This window comes from Vanessa tameamea, chromosome 23, assembly GCF_037043105.1.
Source record: "Vanessa tameamea isolate UH-Manoa-2023 chromosome 23, ilVanTame1 primary haplotype, whole genome shotgun sequence".
Lineage (NCBI taxonomy): Eukaryota > Metazoa > Arthropoda > Insecta > Lepidoptera > Nymphalidae > Vanessa > Vanessa tameamea.
In genome coordinates, this window is record NC_087331.1 from 7,357,666 (window position 1) to 7,381,840 (window position 24,175).

At 33.1% G+C, this 24,175-nt stretch overlaps 2 protein-coding genes across 2 annotated transcripts in view; one reads left to right on the plus strand and one right to left on the minus strand.

The window, feature by feature from the left end:
• Positions 1-24,175, minus strand: part of LOC135193965 (serine protease inhibitor 77Ba-like) — a 404,929-nt gene that overhangs the window by 286,998 nt on the left and 93,756 nt on the right. The gene's annotated exons all lie outside the window — the stretch shown is intronic.
• The window catches only part of LOC113404173 (cell adhesion molecule Dscam2-like), a 399,093-nt gene that overhangs the window by 62,462 nt on the left and 312,456 nt on the right, over positions 1-24,175 (plus strand). The window contains exons 2-4 of the mRNA XM_064218600.1: positions 6,588-6,660; positions 10,867-10,931; positions 20,772-20,817. Of these exons, the coding sequence (XP_064074670.1) occupies positions 6,588-6,660; positions 10,867-10,931; positions 20,772-20,817 (184 nt within the window). The remainder of the gene's footprint in view (positions 1-6,587; positions 6,661-10,866; positions 10,932-20,771; positions 20,818-24,175) is intronic.

Here is a 24,175-nt window from a genome sequence, read left to right on the forward strand (position 1 = left end):
TTAAAGGTATAAATATCTAAAAGCGTCATGAATATCAAGAGTACAGCTGAAATAATTATTGTAAAGTGGACTTGTCACTTATTTCGAGTATTTTAATATCGATATAATTCATTGACCGAGGACCAATTTTAATAATTTTATTAAAAAAAATATCGTTTCGATAATTAAAAGATTCGTTGATACTTTTTTTTTTTTGTATTTTACACGATTATTGATATTTGCGAGAGATCATCCATCTGAATAAAAAATTAATTTATGTACGCACACGGCCCTGTAAATAGCATTCTCGTTGAACTTACAAAGCATTTGGAACCTTCGAGTCAAATTGTAAGCGATACGCTTAACATCATAACTTATTCGATCGACATTTTATCAACATATTGATATCAAAAATAAAAATGAAATAAAAAGGTTTGTTAGTTAATATCCACATAAAATTTAGAAGGCCGTAAGCATATTTAAGAGCCAGCCAGAGGTTAGAACTCGTGCATCTTAACTGATGTACGGTGATGTGATTACGGGTTCAAGCCCAGGCAAGCACCACTGAATTCTCAAGTGCTTAATTTGTGTTCATAATTCATCTCGTCATGCTCGGCGGTGAAGGAAAACATCGTGAGGAAACCTGCATGTGTCTAATTTCAACGAAATTCTGCCACATGTGTATTCCACCAACCCGCATTGGAGCAGCGTGGTGGAATATGCTCCATACCTTCTCCTCAATGGGAGAGGAGGCCTTAGCCCAGCAGTGGGAAATTTACAGGCTGATTATGATTATGTATTTATTTATATATAAACTAGCGTATTATTAATTGATTTTCTTGTCGGTACTGTAAGTACAAAATATGGTTTGTATCAATTAAATTCAATGAATATTTCAACAACTTCAAATGTTATTGGGTCAGTTGTAAGTATACGAGAATCTTAACCGAAGATTGCAGGTTCACATCAGGGCATAACATGGTATCTACCATACACATCAGCGTAGTAATGACAACCATCCCATACTTCGCCAATGCGCCGCTAACCTTGGAAAGCTTTATAGCTGAGAGAAAGTTACGTTCGAAAACTACACATTCACAAGGAAACGAAATATTTTATCTTAAAATACACTTCCCTTCGCCCTATTAACTACTAGAGCAATAAAAGAGGTCGTAGTTTACGCCCAGTACTTAGAGAGCTCAATATAATTGTTACTAATGACAACATCGTTAGTGGCAAATGTTGCAAGCGTAATGTCGGCCATTTTGGATATCAAACTGCAATTAGGAGTATCTTCTTTGAAATACTGAGTCATAATTGTAAGTGAAATTATAAGTACATTTATTGTTAAGTATTTTTTAATGTAGTTCTATATTTTGTTTAATTGTTGTATATGTATTTTAGTAGAATGATTCCTAATTGATTGATGTAAAAAGGAGCTTCTAACTTTAGAGGTTTTAACTTTTTTAAATTACATAGTACTACCAGATGGCCTAGTGTTTAGAACGCGTATATCTTAACCGATGATTGCGGGTTCAAACCCAGGCAGGCACTACTGAATTTTCATGTGCTTAATTTGTGTTTATAATTCATCTCGTGCTCGGCGGTAAAGGAAAACATCGTGAGGAAACCTGCATGTGTCTAATTTCAACGAAATTCTCCCACATGTGAATCCACCAACCCGCATTGGAGCAGGGTGGTGGAATATGCTGCAAACCTTCTCCTCAAAGGGAGAGGAGGCCCAAGCCCATTAGGAAATTTACAGGCTGTTAATGTATGTAACGTACGCAGTAGGACGAAAAAGAGATGTCAGTCTAGTCTAGTATTACAATGACTAATATTTCATACAATGCTTTAGCATTATTTACATAAATATTGAGCCATTAATATTAATATTGGAGCTTAGACATATGAAACTCGTCCCTGTAATTACTTTCGTTCACTCAACCTTTAAATCAGAACTCAGGAATACAAATTATTGCTGATTGACGATAGCATAAATAAAAAGTATGTGATCCATACCACCCAGTAAATCAGTGGCGTACCTAGTTTATTTTTTACCCGGGATTGCGTTTCAATGAGCAATACTGCTTTTTCATTTATCAAAGATATTAAATATACAAATCACGCGGTGATTACTTATACAGTTTTTGTTTTAGATCTATATAGGTATACTTATTTATATACTCGACGTTAAGTAATTCTTCTGTTATGTTAATTTAAAATTAAACTATATTTTCCTTAAATATATGTTTATTTTCCGTCGCTATTTATACAAAAGAAACATATTAATTTATTCTGAAACGTGCAAAGGGAACTAAAATACCTTTATAAATTAAAATTTAAAATACTTCTTTCACCATGAATATATTATTATTACGTATTTATTGGAAAACGTTTCGTGATTAAAATTGCGTTTGTAATTAGGGAGCTTTTTGTTTATACTTTAATACAAATCGACCACAGATAATAAATGACAATTAATTATTTATTACCAAATAACAATCTCTACTATTCTCTATTTATTACAGGACAAAGGTAACAAAACCAAAGCCAACATTAAAACAATTACGCACACCTAGGTCATTGAACTTAAATTCGTCGAAATGATGAAATAAATAAACATTTTCAACCGACGTGACGGTTTCGACAATAAATTGCAATTTGCGACGGCATCGCGTTTAATGAGGCTTCATTCAGCGCGGTTGAAACTCAACACTGAAAATTTCAATTTTCGTGGCACCAAGTAACAACTTGTGCAGAACGTTGAATACAATATTTTGGAGCGCTTTCAATTCCTGGAAACAGCTGGAACGGCCAAATCGGTTGAATGTGTTTGAAAGTTTTGAAAATAGAATATATGTTAGCCTCATTTTGACTTAAATTTATTTATACTTAAATAAATAATAGTCATTTCAATTTGTCATATTGATATACGTAATGTAGGTTCATAAACATGTGCACTGAGATTTACAACGATTGTATAGTTAAAAACGATCGAAGGGTTCCGTGGTTAAAAATGAAACCCTTACCGTATAATTATATTTTCAGTTGTATCACTTAATATCACTTATTATTATTGTATGTATATGTTTTTACACAGATAAAAAATTACTAAAATAATAATAATGTAATATTTATTTATTGATTCCTCAAAACGATAAAAAAACCTCGAAGTTTAACAGCCAATTAATCTTACGCAACTAACAACAATAAATCATATATACACAACCAATGACAGCTGCAGCTTTTTAAGAAGTATGTCCTAAATCCCCCTCCCCCCACCATTCTGTACTAACGGCAGTTGAATTTGCAAACTAAGCTACGAAAGCGCCAAATAGTCCTTTAAATTCGTAGTCATCTAGGATGATAAATATCCTCCATACTATTCTAGTTTTTTAGATTTTTATGATTCTTTAACTACGGCAATCAATACACAACAGAAACTCATTTCTGTTAAGACTTAGATATAAAATAATGTTTTATTAATTAATGTTTTGCTAAAAATTGCAATAATTTTTTAGTATTGTTGTGTTCTGGATTAAAGGGTCGAATGAGCCAGTGTAACTACGGGCACAATAGACATAACATCTTAGTCATTATGATATGAGAATTCTATACTGATATTATAAAAGCGAAAGTAATTCTGTCCAATGGAAAATAAGTTGTGTCAAAACCGGAGAACCGAATTCGATTAAATTTGGCGTGAAGCAAGCTATAACCACAAAGACGGACTTAGGTTACTTTTTATGCCTAAAGTACTAATATACATTTAAAATGTGGCTATTGTTTCATAATTATTAATATATAATGTTTCTGAATTCCTTAGAAAACCTTTAAAATATAGGCATACGATTTTTAAATATTATCTATGGAAAATAAAAATTAAGTGTGTGGAAACCAGCAGAATATGTGACAGAAGTGTTACCTTTTATCGTCACAAAAGTTTCGACCAAATCTTATACGACTACATACGTTGGCCCAAATTAAGTTTCACTTCAGAAATCTGGAAATTCTATGAAATGAAATGTAACAAAATTTAAAATTGTTTTCATTGCAGGATACAATATCCGAGTTCCACAGAAATGTAAAATATATGAAATTTGATCCACAAACAGCTGCTCTTTCATATCTGTGAATGCCTGAAGAAAAAAATGGAAAAATCTTCATTCAATTCGTTTTAAAAGAAATGTCGAATCATTTAAAATTCTATTATTCTTAGTGCACATAGTCAGTTCCCAAAGTCATCTCGTCTATTATTTTCTTAACACTATACGTATTTAAACTTCTCTATTCGTCTATCCAGGTCTATCTAATACAAAAACGGTTGCTTTCAACACACCCTGTCAGACTTGTGAGTTGCTCCGAATCTGTAACTCTGGAGCTTAATTTTAATAATCCAAGCCTTATATTTTAATTATTACGTTAGAAAAAATACACTCATCGGTGTAGGCTACCTACCCAAGTGGTTGAACCGAGATATCCAGTGGTCAGAACGCGTACATCTTAAGCGACGATTGTAGGTTCAAACTCAGGCAAGGACCACTGAAATTTTATGGGCTAAATTTGTGATTGTAATTAATCTCGTACTCAGCGTTGAAGAAAATCATCGTGAGATCAAATTCTGCCACATATGTATCACAAAACAGGAGAGTGGAGAACTTAGCCCAGCAGTATGACAGATACAATCTATTACTTTTAAGCAATGACAAAATTTTAAACAGTGAAGATATGAAACAAGTTAAATGTTATATAATAAGACTTCAAATACGAGCTGTCATACCCTCCGAACTTTCTTTAACAGCTCCATAAAATAAAAGTACTTTATATATCCTTTTCAAGGAACTAAATCTGCTTTTGTAGACAACTTCTAGCAGAGAGAATTAAATAAACGTCTAGAAAATTTCATGTCAGACATAAGATTGGTTATAGTCACGGTGATGGTATCTTGCGTAAATCTATCTGGAATTCATGCATCATTTAACCATATATAAAAATCGTTACATAAACATCACCAAGTACCAATTTTTTTTTTATATATTTCCAAGGAACTGTTAAAGGTATTCACTAATAATAGATGCTCTTGGTAATATAATTAATAATAATAATAATTGGACAACATCACATACATTACTCTGATCCCAATTTAAGTAGCTAAAGCACTTGTGTTAAGGAAATCAGAAGTAACGAAGGTACCACAAACACACAGACAATATAACTTTTTCTACATCGACTCGGCCGGGAATCGAACCCGGGACCTCGGAGTGGCGTACCCATGAAAACCGGTATTCACTCTACTCGACCACGGAGGTCGTCATAATTATGTTCACAATGTAGCAAAATGTGTGCAAATTGCAAATGTGTGAGTGAGCCAAACACACAAATAACGAATACACATACACTTGATATTCCATTTAGTTCTGATTACCGGAACTTGTACCCATCACGAGAATGTACCACTATACATGTGAGATGGACCGTGCTAATGGTAACGCGTCATTAGCTAATGGGCAAGAAACCACCGCATTCAAAGGGTTTTTATAGCCATTCGTTTTGTTCCACCATGAAGTTTTCCACCCTATATTACGGACGGACTAATTAATTTTTTATATATTCATACCCAATGAAAATGAAGTAAATATATTGAAATTTGATATATTTTTAATATTTACGCAATTCTTTTACTTTTTATTAATGTATTTATGACTTTATTGCTCATCGATTGACTTAAATTGATTGCTGTATTAGTAATGATACTGCGTTTTTGATTACATTTTTCTCATATTTTTTAGTACAATAAATATATTTGTAGTAAGTTATTTGTAAATTGTGCGATTGAATTGCTAAAAATATCCGAATTGAATCTTCGAATAAATACAACGCTGTATTTATGCCTTTTCCTTCAATATTCGGTTTAACATTTGACCCTGTTCGGGCGCCAATTACAAAAAAAAAAAATCAAGATTTTCAATATGTACTTGTTTTTGCAACTACACGATATATCGATGCCAATATTCGAGAATCTAATTTTCACCCAGCTTTAAAATTCAAAATATTATGAAATAAAGATTTTATTTAGTAAAGACTAAGTCTAATGTATGTAGACTTTAAGGTATGGTAAAAATCACTCTTAGTTTCGAAGCTTTTATAAAAATATGTTTCGGTTATTACTGATGACTATTTCACGATGAGGCTATTCGGCCAGATTTTCAGTTTTTATTTATGAAATAGGTAGTCCGATGAGTAGATAGGCCACCTGATGGTAAATGGTAACCACTGCCCATAGATGGCGCTATAAGAAATTTTAATCATTCCTTACAGCTCAAACGCTCCACCAAACTTGAGAACCATATCATTATGTCTCTTGTTCCTGTATTTAAACTGGCTCACTCATCCTTTAAACCGGAGCACAACAACATAAAATATTGCCTCTTGGCAGTAGAATATACGATTAATATCTACCCAGGTGGGGTTGCACAAAATCCTACTACCAAGTGTTTAAATATTTCATAGTATATTTCAAAGAATAAGGTATGACTATATAATATTATTTGCATCTGAGCGAAAGTGTATTGTGGATACTAATTGCTATTTTTTTTTTGTTTCAGTTGCTGCCATCAGTATTATATATCCGTCAGAGAAACAAGAGGAACATCATTTTCTCTACAGGCAATTTCACAGGTAAATATAAAATATACTTTCATAAATTATAGAAAATAATCTGAAAAAGTTTATAACAATAAATAACCGTCTAAGTGCCCTCAGACTGTTATTACCCATTCATCAATTATTTTAACGATCAATACTTAATTTATAATGTTGGGTTTGAGGCTTAATTTATAATGTAAAAAAGAGTCAAATAATGGTGTTTAATGTTCGAGGTAAGTGTAGTAGAGAATTATCAAATCAATCTATCGAATCTATCAAAGTCGATACTGATATTGAACGGGAACGGAGGGCATTGTCGGTGAGGGCGAATATGTTCACCCAGAACTACGTGCAAACCTACGAGCCAGCACGTTAAAATAACATTATTTAGAGCATATTGTACATCTTTTTACACGTGCAGCCTGTGGGCGGGATATACTCAAAAATCTTATAATGCTCTCCGCGTTCAGTACAATAACGCGTTCAGGGTGCTGTTGGGGCTACCTCGATGCTGCAGTGCCTCAGAGATGTTCGCCGAAGCGCGTGTAGACTGTTTTTACGCTCTCATGAGAAGAAGGCTTGGAGCATATTCACCAACGGTGCTCCAATGCGGGTTGGTGGATACACATGTGGCAGCATTTCATTGAAATTAGACACATGCAGGTTTCCTCACGATGTTTTCACCGCTAAGCACGAGATGAATTATAAACACAAATTAAGCACATGAAAATTGAGTGGTGCTTGCCTGGGTTTGAACCCGCAATCATCGGTTAAGATGTACGCGTTCTAACCACTGGGCCATCTCGGATCATATATACATATTTGATTTATATAGGAAATTCGGTTTTAAGTTAAACGGGACATAAATAAATATTCTAATTTCTACAGATAAGTTTACTTTTATGCCTTGAGTTGAACTGTGTGTAGAATCTAATCGCATTTAAATCAGCAATAACAGGATTTTCAATTTAACTTTATTATATATACGAGTACGCTAGAAAGTACCTACTTGTACATATCTAAAATGAGTACAATCAAAGCGAAGAGTGTTCAGTAATGTTGGACAGTTAAATAAAAAACAGCTTATCAGCTGTTACAGCGAATGCTCGTGTTTTTATTGGCTTTAAAGTTTTATGTCACACTGTACATTATAAAGTTGTGGGTGCACTTGGTTTGTTTATTCAGTAAGATTTAAAATATTTTATTCCTTTTAAAAATGATTTAAATATTTTCAAAATTTACTTTTTTGTTGTAAATACATTAAGTTTTAGTGTATCGTCCCTATATGTGTCACTGGAATAAAACTTTTCTGGTGTATTTTAGGTTCAGTGGTCTCATATATTATACTATTTTTTAATCGTTGTCAATCGCTATCGTAGCGTGTTTTTTATTTATATCACTTTATAAATAAGAATGAGGATGGAACCTAAAATTCTCACTTCTGGCCCATAAACTTTTGTACTATGGACGCTTATTTAGTAACGCAATTATTTATTGAAATATAAATATGAAAGAGCTAGCTGTTGATCTAATTGTGAGTTAATTCAGAATATAAGGATCGATTGATTCCTTATTACTATTACTATATCATTGAGGAGTTGCCAACTATTATATGTAAGGTGATTATTCATTTCATTTCATAATAAAATGAAATGATGATTTTTTTTATGTATAAGAAATAACAGATTGTTTAACAAAGTTAGAAACTCTTATGTAATTCAGTAAAGTAAGATACAAATTTTCAATACATTAAATGGTGCTAAGTTTTATATATAGCTAACAATCAAATATATAAATATTACTCTTTTGTGATATTACATTTGTTAGACTTTTTCTTAAATTTACATTCCTTGTTATATTAAAATAAAAATAAATAAAAGATGTACATGGAATTATAAACATTATTAATATTACTTTTAATTATTTTATATCACTTTTTGTCATTCCACGATAATGTTCTGCGGTGTGTTTTGAGTTCTTTGTAGTAACGGGATTACTCTACTGTATAAAAAAATTAGGTGGGTGGTACAATTGTAAAACAATAATAGCTTATCACAGATATAATAACTAATATCTAAACGTTTTGTTGTATAAACTTATAATATAATATGATTGGATATGGATGATTAAGGTCAATAAAGGAACATTTTATATTTTTCTCTCATTGTGCCAACAACCTAATTATTTAATGTGTTAGCAGTGTCAAGTAACAACAGGATTTTAGGGCTTGTTTTATTTCCTTCTTTGGCATTAAGATGTGAAATTGAATTCATTTTATGAGTCATTATGAATGACAATTATTATTATCTATTGCAAGGAAAATATCGACTTCAATTTTTAGAATTATCTATGACATATTTAAAGAATGGTGCCTTTTTACGGGCATACTGGGAGTGCTTCTACTCGTCAAGAGACTAAATTTTTTGCCAGTTCTACTCTATCGAAACACGGATGAAAATAAACTAACATTAGATTTGCTAATATCTTTGCTATATTTTGAACTACTAACAGTTCTTTATTAAACACAACTTATATTTACTTTAATTTTAATTCTAAAGTTCTGATAACTGCTTCGTCTCCATTCGAAACGTAATTTGTTTGCATATTCATAATAAATATCATAGATTATTCAAGTCTTCAATCAATGATAACGGGTCAATTGTTGTCAAATATTTTGAATTTGGCGGAGAGATAGATAACAGTCTGGTATAGCAGATAGAGTACTTTTTATCGCTAACGCCTGTACTTCTCCCATTTGCAGACGAAGTCGCGGACAGAAACTAGTTTCATCAATCCGCCACTAATTAGGAAAATAAGTACTAGGCATTAATTATTAGTCAAATCTCTGTGCTTTTGTATAAATATATATGTAGAATAAATTTATTTATTTTTATGTTATCGGAAGATGGACGGACAAATGGGCCACTGGTGGGAAGTGGTTACCACTGCCTATAGAATTTGGTGCCGTATGAAAATTAAATCTTTTCTTACATAACCAATGCGCCATTATCTTTGAAAATATTGTGTTTGTAGTTAAACTGGCTCACTCACCCTTTGAACCGGAACACAACATTACTAAAAAATATTGTTTGCATATTTATATGTACATTGTACAGTTGGAAAGGTCAAGCATATTACCATACTTGGTGCTAGGGCTTTTTACAAGCCCGCCAGGGTAGGTACCATCTACTCATCAGATATTCTACCGCCAAACAACAGTACTCAGTACACGCACAAGGTACAATACATCTTAGTTCCCAAAGTTGGTGTCGCATTGGCGATGTAAGGAATGGTTAATATTTCTTACAGCTCCATTGTCTATGGGTGGTGGTGACCACTTACCATCAAGTGGCCCATATGCTCGTCCGCCAAACTATACCATAAAAAATAACAGTATATTTTCATCTCAAGTTCTATAATGTTAAATTATATTATGTTTAATTCATATTTTCAATAATTACATTGTGTAATATGATAGTGCATGGTGAGACTACCTGTAAGTAGGAGAACTTTTGCCTTACATAATCATACATAATCAGCCTGTAAATTTCCCACTGCTGGGCTAAGGCCTCCTCTCCCGTTGAGGAGAAGGTATGGAGCATATTCCACCACGCTGCTCCAATGCGGGTTGGTGGAATACACATGTGGCAGAATTTCGTTGAAATTAGACACATGCAGGTTTCCTCACGATGTTTTCCTTCACCGCCGAGCACGAGATGAATTATAAACACAAATTAAGCACATGAAAATTCAGTGGTGCCTGCCTGGTTTTGAACCCGAAATCATCGGTTAAGATGCACGCGTTCTAACCACTGGGCCATCTCGGCTCTAACCACTGGGCCATCTCGGCCTTTTGCCTTGATAATTTTGAAATGTAATTTTTAATTTTTAATTTTGTATGTGATATTGTATCTACTGTCGGTTGTCCTAATTAAAATAAAATAACAATATGTTTAAGGAACTCGAAACTCAGCAAACGACACGAGCGTGAAATGTCAAAATGTGTTATACAATGTTGACTATATTAATTGACGTATCAAAATGGCGTATCACCGTTGTTCCGTTGTCAACATTTGTCACGAATGAGAAACGAAGTGAATTCTTACAGAATCGCGACGCTGGATTGTATAATCATTTTCATATCAAGGCGATCCATCAGTTCCTGATTACAAGCCATTGTTGTGTCGATATAAAAAACAAATTAATTTATGTCTCATCGGTAATCTCGCTTGTTCACAGGGATCCCGGATCCCATCCCGGAGCCGGGATTAGTGAAGATAACGCGCTTGACAGACGGGATTATGGTGAGTGATATTTATCTATATTTCTATACAATGAATAAGCTCTTGATCAATTGTACAAATTGTTTACGATTTCCGTACATTAAGAAATATCGCTTCCAGAACAATTTATATAGGGAACATTTCGTTGTCTTTGTCTTTTTATATATTCTTTATCATACTAATAGTTGACGTAAGGCTACTGAATAATCTGGTAGCTTCTCTTAAGTCTAAGAGAGGTAATATTTATAAATGTTCTTGGTTAGCGGACGAGCATATGGGCCACCTGATGATAAGTGGTCACCACCGCCCATAGACAAAGACCTTGTAAGAAATATTAACCATTCCTTACATCACCTATGCACCACCAACCTTGGGAACTAAGATGTTATGTCCCTTGTGCCTGTGATTACACTGGCTCACTCACTCTTCTAACCGGAACACAACAATACTGAGTACTGCTGTTTGGCGGAAGAATATCTGATGAGTGGGTGGTACCTACCCAGACGGGCTTGCACAAAGCCCTACCACTAAGTGCAATTATAGTAATTTGTATATGAGTTAGTCATAGCCTTCTGGTTCGGTTGGTTCGGATTATGATTATGAGTGTCAACTCAATTAACCTTCAAATCGGTACAAGATCAGCTGATAATTGGGTGGTACCTACCCAAACGGGTTTGCACAAATAAAAATGATAAATGATATGGCGTTCTAATTTTAAATTTATTGCTACTATACATTTAGATGTACAAAAACCGTGTAAAAAGTTGGGACGAAGCCAGGAATTCTAGACTTTTACAAACAAGTTACACGCAGGCGATAAAACTAGTTGAAAAAAAAAACGCTTTAACGCAACGACAATAGATACAGCGACTACATCGTTTTGGTAAATATATTTTAAGCTAAACGTTCATAGTTCGATTATTAAAAAAAATAGTTTTTACCTATTGATATAAATAAGCCGAGAGCCGAGATGGTCCGGTGGTTAGAACGCGTGCATCTTAACCGATGATTTCGGGTTCAAACCCAGGCAAGCACCACTGAATTTTCATGTGCTTAATTTGTGTTTATAATTCATCTCGCGCTCGGCGGTGAAGGAAAACATCGTGAGGAAGCCTGCATGTGTCTAATTTCAACGAAATTCTGCCACATGTGTATCTACCAACCCGCATTGGAGCAGCGTGGTGGAATATGCTCCAAACCTTCTCCTCAAAGGGAGAGGAGGCCTTAGCCCAGCAGTGGGAAATTTACAGGCCGTTAATGGAGTGTGCTCATTCAAGCATCTTGTAACTTGAAATTAATAACTAATTTTACTAATATTATAAATGCGAGAGTTTGGATGGATGTTTGTTCCTCAATCACTCCAGAATGGCTGAATGGATTTGAATGAAATTAGACACAGAGTTAGATTATAGTATGGAGTACATAAGTTACTTTATATTCAGAAAAAATGTATCTAACATCTGCCATCACGCCTGTGAAGTCACGGCTGGAAACTACTTTGAGAAAAGTTTTTATTTATTACGATGAATACTGGATGAAAATGTATTGAACTAAAGCTATCGTTTATTTTTTAAACAATATAATTATTTATTTTAAATCAATATACTTTTATATCTTCCTTTTCGGAACATTAAATGATAAGCTTAATTTAAAAAAAATGTCTTTTCGTTTAATTTATTCTTTATCACCGGACAAAAAAGCTTTCAATTTTTATAAAATATTTTAATTGAGTCAGAGAAGCAAAAAAATCAATAAATATTTATAATTAACTTTGAAAAAAAATATCTATGTGTATATATTAGATAATCATTATTCCACAAGATTTTTAGTTACGTGTTGTGTATTGAATAATATAACGATTGACTTCTCACAGTCACCATTTTATTATATAAAAAAACGCATATATACAAACACATGACGTATTTTATATATAATAGATATTTCATATAATATAAAATGGGCATTGTCATCGCAGATAACTTTCGTATCGGTCCCGTTCGAAAAGAAAAAAAAGAAAAGTTGTAAGATAAAAGTGTTTTCAAAAACTCGGAACTAACTTCGACGCTCCGACAGAAACTTCTAGGTTAGTTCCGAACATTTTGTGGTACTCGGTATCGGTACACCCCGGAGCAGAAAAACTGGAAAGCGCTTTTTGTTTTACGAAGTTATTTCCATGTCGTATTTCATTAAAAATATTGTTGATGTTTATATAGTATGCGAGCAAATCGACTGGAAAAAAATCTTATTCACGAATAAGATTTTTAATTAAAAATAACAGTGGTTCTGTTCAATTACATACATATATGTATATCAAAAATCTGCTTTCGTATGTTTGTAAAACTGATAAAGGAGGGGACAGATTGGTTTGAATTAATGTTGACACAACGTTCCATTTCAATATCTATAATATAACTGGCTATTCCTGCCACTTCGTGCATATCAAAAAATTTATTGATGTAGCCTAAGCCTTATTACACCAGCTATCTGCCAGTGAAAGTCCCGTCAAAATTTGTCCAGCCGGAATAAACAGACAGATAGAAAACAATTTAAAAATATGTTGTTTTGGTATATGTACCGTGCAAACATACATATGCATTTAGTAAAAAGCGATTATTGTAATATAACAAACAGACACTTCGATTTTATTATATGTATAGATAAAAACTGTCTTAACTCGTCAAGAGTAATCCTTGTAAAAGTAAAATTTATTTATTGGTAAAAAAAGTTGAACAATAAGTGGATATAAATTTATTCTATATAAAATGAAATGTCGAATGGTACAAAAATATCATGCTAGTACTAATCAGTTCCTATTTGCTTAGATCTGGTCAAAGTTTGTCACGAGTTGTATTTATGTGTCTATGTGTGTCTTTATCATTTCGTTTAGAATGGTGTTGCTTTACTATACTTTTTTTATGATATTGGTAGGCGGAGGGGTAAGATGTCACTACCGCCTATAGACGCGCTGTTAGAAATATTAGCCACTCCTTACATCGCTAATACGCCACCAACCTTGAGAGCTAAGATATTACGTCCCTTGTGCCTGTAGTTACACTGGCTTACTCACCCTTCAAACCGGAACACAATAATACTAAGTATTGCCATTATGCGATAGAATACATGATAAGTGGGTGGTACCTACCCAGACGGGCTTTCACAAAACCCTACCACTAAGGTAACTTCGTCTATATCAATGTTATTTGTTAAATAAATTGTTAAATGTTTGAATTTATCATAGCTGTTTATTAAATCGTATATTTTAACCAAAAAAATAACTTAATGTTAGTTATTACTCTTAATTAAAATTAAATAGGTACACTCTTAAACGAGCCGGTGGTGTAAAAACTTCATGGACGGGTAAAATTGTAGGATGTCGTTTTAATTTCGTTTTGCTGTGCCATTTAGATTTCTTTCATAAAATAATTTACTATTCAGTTAATTAATACTAAAAATTAGTCGTATTATGATGGTTAATGATATCATTATGAAAAACAATAAGATTGCATAAAGCCTTAAAACCAGTAATGTAAACGTATATTGAATCATCATCGACCCGTTTATACATTTGTTAACGAACACGTTAAATTATCAACAAACATAATTTTTTTTTTCTGTGTTGATTCTTATCATCTCACGCACACAAACACCTCTCTTGAGTCCGAGCGTAACTAATCTTAAGCACATCGATAATATTTGATTTAAATATTCAATTGTAAAATTTAAAAGAATCGTTAAAGAGTGTTTGTTTGTTAAAGCATATTATAACGCTAATGATTTCAAAGTTGATTGCACACCTTGGGAAGGAGATGTTTGCCTCCAGGCTGTTTCAAATAACGAAAATATATTTATTGTTATAGTATAAAAACTATAGTTGTAAAAAAGACTTAAAATAAAATAAAAAAATCCCGCTAAGTTTCTTTCCCCAGTTCTTCTCAGATCCAAGGCATTCATTTCCGAACCGGTGGTAGTTTTTTGACTTTGATTTTGAATATAATATTCATCATCCTCCTGGCCTTATCCCAATTTTACTTGGGGTCGGCGCAGCATGTCTTTTTCTTCAATACTTCTTTGTCGGACGTCATCTCACAAGTAACATTCTTTCTAACCATATCGTCTTAATATTATGTAGATGAAATATATGATGCCTTTCACAATAAATTACATTCAAATCATACAATCAATCAAAGTTTTTTTTTCTTTGTGTGTATAAATTGAAGTTTTTTTTTATATAATGGACATTATTTTATGTTCAATTTCCGTGCCAACTAAGTTTTACTGGTTTGAAGGTTCTCTCGTTTATATAAGACTAATTTAAATTCTAGGTTTAACCCTAAGGTCACAGAGTGCAATATATCCTGAGCAGTCGGTGGGAATATCCACCGTGGCAAAACTGGTTAGCAACACTAGGACGAGGCTATCATACAATATATGTATGTTATTCAACGTATAACTTAATCACAGCAACGTGTGGCCAGGTCTGCTAGCAGAATATAATATTTCATAGTCTAATAAGCCCACTTCGGAGTAGCCTTATGGAGCTCTAAGCCTCCTCCTGAAAAGCAGAGGCAGCAGTGGCATTTTTAGAGGTTGTAATTGATCACGGTATAGCCCGATGCATTTCTAATAATACATTTCACCAATATCAGATTTTAAATCACGTCAGAGTTTCAATTTTATGTAATAAAGTAATAAATACACATAAAACAATAAACTCATTTGTTAATACAGTAACTGCAGAACTTCTATGTCAATATGGCTGTAGTTGTGAATCATAATCGTGCCCATGCGTACAACTTTGAAGCAACTCTAAAAAACGTTATCAAACGGGTTCCGTAGCGCAATTTCCACGCGGTTTAGTTCTGTAGTGCAGCGAACTAACTCCACTCCAAAACTTGCACGGCCCACAAAGTTACTCAGTGCATAGGGTTGCCAACAAACTCACTCACAAATACTTAACTGTAAGTATCTATGACAGTATTTTTTTTTGTATATAATTGTATATGAAATCAGTATATAATATTTTTTAAGAAGAAAAATAATTGAAATATATTTAATTAAAAGTAGCAACCCTATAACAACGTAACTGAGTAATCTCTATCAAAGCTAATTCCAACTTTATCCTCTCTCAATAAAGTTTAATTTCATTTGCGGGCACTTCCAACTTTCCAGTGCACTTTTATTTTTCAATTTAAAAGACCGTCCTGTTTCGTTCTCAAGATAAAGTTCCGAAGTAGAGCCGCAGTGTTCGGAATTTATTAACATGACGGTCGCTTGTAATTATGATTTTTTTACGCGTTTTCCTTTTTTCATTTTTATTACCGTTTGCATAAAATTACACGATACAACTAAAAGTTCGTTTTATGAACGGATTTGTTGTTGAAAAGGTTAACTTGGGATAAATATTTTTTACTCGAATTATCATAATTGGGAGTTTGCATATTTTGAGACTACTATATTTTTATTAAATATACATAAAGTGAGGGGCAAATAAGTCAAGTGGTAATGTTGTGCAAACGTCAATGTGGGCGGTGGTCAGAGGTTACCGCGGCCCGCCGCCTTTAAGAAATAATTAACCATGACATACATCATCAAAGCGCCGCCAACCTTGGGAACTAGGATATTATGTCCTTAGTGACTGTAATTACACTGGCTCACGCAACTTTCAAGCCGGAATACAACAACGCTAATTGGTATTGTTGTTTGGCGGTAGCCCTACCACCAAGTACAAGGACTTGGTGGTGGGGCTTGTGGCGGTAGATAGCACCTACCATTAGGTGGTGCCTGCCAAGTTTGTATAAAAAAAATTTATATGTAATATGTAAAAAATACATTGAATATTAGAAAATAGGAACAAAATTAATACTTCCAAAACCGATCGCATTACAATAACTTCCAAGGGAAGTCGTAAAAGTATGATTGATTGTTATTATTAATCAAAACTTTGATTGATATTTACTTTTTGTTTAGTTATAGCTTTTGTACATTGGTGTGACGTCAGCACTTGTAATAACAGAATTGGATGCTCGGCAGAAGTTTCTGACATGAATTGAGAATTGATTGTGAAAGATTACCTTTTTTCTACATAACATAAGTTTATACAACGCTAGCAATGATAAAAATGGACAATTAAATTATTTAACCGATTAAATTATTTATACAATATTATTAAAATAATAAACATGTCAAGTCAACAGCCCAAGTTTATTTAACGTACAAAAAATCTTTTCAGACTTCCGGGCCCTACCCAATAAACTCCTGTGATAACTGTTTTTGACACGGTTCAGATAACTTCTTAATGCGTACGACATGCCGGCTGACATCTTTCTCAGAGCCATCTGATACACGACACGCGACACAGATACCTTTTAAGCCCCGGACGAGCTAGGTGTCGGATCATGAAGTATAATCTTGAACGTTTTTATATTTTACTAGAATTTATGAAATAAATATATGATTTTATGATTATTTAAATATAAATGTGAAACTAATATCTTAGCAAAGAGATGGTAAGCTAAACTGACTGAAGTGGGAATTTTAAATAAAACACTCCCCACGTCCATTAAATTTAAATTTTCTAAATCAAAGATTGTCTAGTAGTAAACTCTAGTGGCAAACGCGACAAGATTGACGTTGACGATCTTTTGTTCTGAATATATTATATCAGTTATTAGCTACTTATATGCTTTCGGGAAACACACCGATTTTTTCATGTATTAAGTTCAAATATGACGGACCAATAAACTACTTCCAAAAATTTTTTTTATGCTCAGTTACACCTTATTTTAAAGAAGATTTTTCGTAATTTACTATAAAACGCCCAATACTGATTCCTGAATATCCAACTTCAAAAAATTATGAACATCCATATAAACTTTCATTTTAAATTCTCCTTCTTGGATTTTCAACTGTATATAATTCCTTAATAGAAGCTTCAATACTGATTTCCATAAATTTAACATAATATATTACGAATTCCCATACATGATTTAACTTCCTTAGGAGATGGATGAACGAAAAACAGTTACTCATTTTTCAAAATAAATAAATTGTATGGAAATCAACAAAAACAAATTTTACCCCTATATTGCCTCTTTGGTCTAGTGGCTAGATATAAGGTCACAGATCCTGAGGTTCTGGGTTCAAACTCCAGGTCAGGTCGATAACGATTTATTGGGTTTCTCTATTGAAAGATTCTCAAAAACAGTCTCACTCAACAGTACACTCACGTTCCTCTGAAAGCACGTAAATCCGTTGGTCCTTCGCCTGAATTCTGTGGTCGTGTCGGATGGACTTCCATCGGATTATGAGAGTGATACAGAGTATTTGTGCACACTCTTGTGCACTATGTACCCTGCGAAGTTGACGAGCCATGGTCTCCCTTGAGTTTGGCCGCAGTACCCGAAGTCAGTCATGGCGACTTCATCATCAAACACCCTCACATCTGACACACATTAAAGCACTAAATTGAACATGCATTATTTTCTATCCTAAAAGCAATCTGTGATCTAATATAGAATACCATAATGAAGATGAATTAAACAGATTATATATAATAGATACTAATTAAATTATTAATATTATAACACCTTAATCTTTGATGATTGATGGATGACGTGCTGTCATGTACTTCTAGTTATATGTTTACTGAAATCATACCACGTTTTGATTACACAAGGTGAAACAGTCTGAATGTACCGCTGGACAAAGATCTTATATTTAAGGTTCCGTACCCTAAAGGTAAAACAGGACCCTATTACTAAGACTCCACCTGCCCGTCTGTCACCAGGCTGTGCCTTATCGTGATAGCTAGACAGTTGAAATTTTCACAAATGATGTATTTCTGTTGCCGCTATAACAACAAATAGTAAAAACAGATTAAATTAAATATTTAAAGGGGCTCCTATACAAGAGACATGATTTTTTGCCGTTTTTATAGATAATTGTAAAGAACCCTTCGTGCGTGAGTCCGACTCGCGCTTGTTTTATTTATTTTACAGAAATAATTGGGTTCGTATGTAGCGAGGATTAGTAGGTGTACATGTATCAGAATTTCATTCAATACATACAAGCTCCTCACAATGTATTCTTTTAACGCTGTGCGTGAATGGAACGAAGACTTAAATATTACTTACCCAGATTAAATTCCGTGACCTTCGGTTATCTACACGAGTTTTCCACTGTAAAGTAACATTTTATAAATCTTAGTTCTATAATATTGGTTGCCTGTACTTAATATGTTAGGATAAAATTAAAATTAATTTGTGCTTATAATTTATCTCTTGCTCGGCGGTGAAGGAAAACTTCGTGAGGAAACCTGCATGACGTTTCTAATTCAACGAAATTCTGCCACATGTGCATTGAACCAACACGCATTGAAGCAGCACGGTGGAAAATGCTCCAAACCTTCTCCTCGAACGAAAAGGAGGCTTTAGCGCAACAGTTGGAAATTTACTGGCTGTTAGTGTAACACTTTACTCAAGCACGTTTGAATAATTTTGAAAATTAAATAAAATTTATATTAAACCAGGCTTCGAATGTAAATTCTTCTGAGAAGGATCGTCAAAAAATAGTATCTACTCTTTTATTCCAATTAAATTTCAAAGGTATGTTAATTATTGAAGTAAATAAAATTAATTGCTACCGAGTCTCGTAATATTATGTTAAACATTCATTTATATTATAAGGCGAGAATATGATTTCTCAGTTGCTGAGACTAAAAACAATAGAGATTTTGTCATATAGTAACAATATATTAGATCTTGTTTTTAGGTCCCAACTCGTATGGATGAATTGCATACAAATTTAAAGTTAAATTTTCCAAAAAATCCTTCGAAGTGAACGTCTATTTCGTCTGCAAAATTTCAAGTCAATCGAACATATAGTTTTAAAGATCTCATGAGGAGTCAATCAGTGGTATTTCGCTTATATAAATACAAAATGTGACAAATTTAAATTTAATTTAATTCAAGAAAATAAATGAGTACCTACATATAAAATAATTCACCAGATTTTAATAATGTCAGGTCACCTTTGTCAGACATTGACTTTTTTAGAAATATTAATATCTGTAAGCTGACAATATATTGCTAAACTCTGAATTAAGGATATCACTAGTATATCCCTTGTAGCTGTAATTCCACTGAGACTTTCCACTGTCAACACGAATTACATTAATATTGATGTTGTCTAGATTAGAAATTGTAATAAGGGAGCACCTATCGAGACAACCCTGAAAATTTAATTGCGAAAGTAAATTGGTCTGTCTAGAAAATTTTGATACGAATCCTAATATTCTAAATGCGAAAGTAACTTGGTCTATCTGTTGCTCTAAACCAAATTTGATGTAATTTGGTAAGAAGCAAGCTTGAACTTCAAGGACAGACATAGGCTGATTTTTTTACCTAACCCCTGACAACCAAACCCTAAAACACGATGAAGCCGCGGGCGACAGCCAGTTAAAATAAATTTCTGATTGCCTTTTGTTTTTTCTTGTTTTAGTCCAAACTATAAAATATGAAACATTAACTTTTCTTAAAATTTTTCTTAGAACGTCAAGACAAAATCGGCAATGCCCCAGCTGTTATGTTTGTAGACCGGTTAGCTCAGTCAAGCAAGCAGCAAAAAGACTTAACACTATGTTGCCTACTTAGTACAAAGCTTAAGGTTTTTCTCCACTAAGAAGACGAAGTAAAACAGCAGCAGCGTCAATTGTTATTTTTGCATCTTCCACGCAAACTTGTACATATACGCGTTAAACTGTGCAAACCGCTTTGCACGTGTGAGCGCGTAATGTTGCTAAAGAGTAAAATCAAATTTTAACGAGTTATGATATAAATTAATTGTTTCGAATTATTGTTTCAGGTATTAGAGATTTTCATCAAATTATGCACAAACCAAAAATCACAAGGTAAGCTATTTTCATATTTTATAACTGGCATTTCCACAATAATAATAATTTAAATTATGCTTATTATGAATGAACTCGTTTATCAATAGATAAAAAAACGAGAACAAAAATATAAAAACATTACAAACATTAAAAACAGACTTGATATGACGCATATGGTCAGTAGATGCATTTTCAATTTTAGACCCTTGGTCATAACTTTCAAAAAAAAAAAAAAATTTTTGCCATAAGTATTTACTTACGACCTTTTGGGTGATAAAATCTTCAACCAAAATATGTAAATCTTCTGGGTGTGTGTATGTCACTGAACTTTTCCTAAATTGCTGAATCTATTTTGTTTTTTCGGTCCTTTAGTTTAGACACGGTAGGAGGTGCTGCGACGAAGAACAATTTTTAATTTACGTATCATAATAAAGATAATATTGAAACAAAATATTTAACATTACTCGTAATATAATTATGTTCTGCATTGAATAGATGTTGTCGTATGTAAATTTGTAGGACTTGAGTTAGACTGAATTTTCAAATTAAATTTGGACAACAGCCAAAATGGAACTATACTTCAAGCTGTTGCTAGATCTGAATAATTGACTATATCGGATAACTGATATCGTCTGTCGGTTGCAAAAACGTCATATATGAAATATTTTAATCGTGTAAAAGGCAAACAATAAACTTTTATCAGTCGACATGATTCAGTGGGTAGAACTCATGTAGATATACTTTTTCAATTTTATTTTATCATATTGGAGGGGGACGAGGAAATGGGCTGGTGGTAAGTGAGTACAATATACGTTTAAATATGGCTATTTCTTAGATTGCCAATGTCAATGCCAATGCCATGCCAATAAAATGTTATACCGCTTGTGCGTGCGTTACACTGGCTCACTCAATCTTCGAACCGGAACAAAACATTACTGAATATTGCTGTTGAAATATCTGATGAGTGGGTGGTACCAGGCGGCCTTGTACAAAGCTCTACCACCGAGTAAATATTAATCGACAATTACGAATTCAATCGTAAGAAAACAATAGTGACTTTAATGTGCCATATTTGTAATTTATAATTGGATTGTCTTGTGCAGAAATGAGTCAAGCCACAAACTAATTTTGTAACAAATTTACAATTTTAAATAAATCAGTTATTGCAAAATTGTTGTAAATATGAATAAGTGGTCTTATTAAATGATCATCCCTTGATAGTATTTTAAATCCTGTATTTGGCAATTTTTAGAGAGGTTTCCCTCTGTTACACCAGTGAACATGTTACATTACAAATCTAAATCATAAGAAATGGTGACAGCACACTTTGTAAAACTATATACGACGGAGCGCTGATTTTGGATTAGTTTTAATGATAAAAACTGTGAAATTATTACATTACGATTTACTGTTAATCAAAATTCGATTTTTCAATATTGTTTTAGTTTTGGTCGATTATGTTATCGGTGGTATTAAAAAAATATGAGCGGGTAACCCCGAATAGAGTAATGTGTTTCGCCGGGAGGAATGGCGGCCGTCATTGGGTTGACAGCTAACCTATTGGCTCATAATCCAGTTTAATTGTGTGTCCCTTTTGTGTAAAATTGTGGAACAATCAAATAATAAGACTTTGGAATATACGAGTGTGCCATTTTTATTTTTTTGAATTCCTGCCGTTACAACGCCCACTATGGATAACGACAGCCAGGATCGCTATGAGGCCCCCTCTAACGGTCCTTTATATATAAAAAGAGTATTGTTCTTTTTTGTTATTGACTTAAAACGGTTAATGCTAGACATTTTTTATGTCTAGCATTAATGGAAATGGAATATCAAACCCAGACGTATCAATCGTGCCTTTGGTGTCTTTTCAAGTATTTGTATTTATGTTTTTTTGATTTTTTTTATCATCTCATTCCAAATATTACAATTATAAATGACGATACAAATTTTAATTGGAGTAGGACGAAGGCCACTTTTAAAATCAAAATTAAAATATACTTTATTCAAGTAGGTAGGAATCATCATTTTACAGAGTTTTAAACGTAAGGATTATACCAACATTTCGGAATGTAGATTCTACTGAGTGGAACCGGCAAGAAACAGTTGCTACTTATTTCCAACATTTGAGACACGTTATGTTAGATAAAAACATCTTCTATACATATACATATAACAAAATAGGAGTGTCTGTTTGTTATACTGAAATAACCGATTTTTACTTAATGCATGTATGGTACCAAAATAACATTATTTACAATTTTTGTCTGTCTGTCTGTTTATTCCAGCTAATCTCTGGAACGGCTGGACCGATTTTGACGGTACTTTCACTGGCAGATAGCTGATGTAATAATGAGTAACTTAGGCTTTTATTTTAGAATTATATATAAAATAATAATAAAGTCACCCTGCAATGTCCAAATACTGCCCAGTACTTCGTCACCAACGACTGAATATCATAAAAGCTGCCTAATACATAATTAATAAGTTTGAACAATAACTATTTTGTTAAATTCAAACGCGCACGAAGTAGCGGGTGCAGCTAGTATATAATATATCCCGCCTTTTATAAACCTTTATGTCGTGTAACAGTTGTCTTCCTTCTTAATTATGCGTAGCCTTTTGTTTTTCTTGTTACTATTTTTACGTTATACAACTTAGAACCTGTAACTGTTTTCTTTTGACACGGATAAACATATTTTCATTTATTTTAATTTCAACCGTGCGATGTTGAAGGACGTTGCTAGTATGCAGCACGTTATTGTAGGTTACGTATATTTAGTTAATTTTTTCGCTACGTCTGACAATTGGTCCCGTTGCTAATTGGACGAGCATCTTGGATGGACTGCTACGTTGCTTCTGATGTAAGATTAAAAATCAGGCTATAATAAAATGTTACAGGATCTCGAAATTCACATATGTCGTAATACATCGTAGTTGTAAAGGGGTGAAACATTATATAGTAAAACTTTCTTCAAATCCATCGTTTCTTTTCGCTTAAGTTTTATCGATATTTGTTCAATATATTTAGCATTATTTACCACCTCAGGGTCTGGACTTCACAGGGATAGACTAAGAATTTGTTTTCCTGCTATTATTTCATCAGTCATAAATATCCATCAACATCCATCTCGTCATATGTTCTAAACTACTGGTTAGACTTTTAAAGTGTAAAAATCAATACGTATCTGCTGAAGTTTAAAATCAATGGTATTCCTTGTGATAAGGATTAATAAATTGTGAAAATTAAATGAGACTAATAATACATTGCAGTTGCAATACTTGGACCTTAGATGAACAGTGAAATGTCCTTCATTAAAAGTATAATAAATAACTTTATTGTCTCTACTGGTGACATAAGGGCTTCATATTTGCC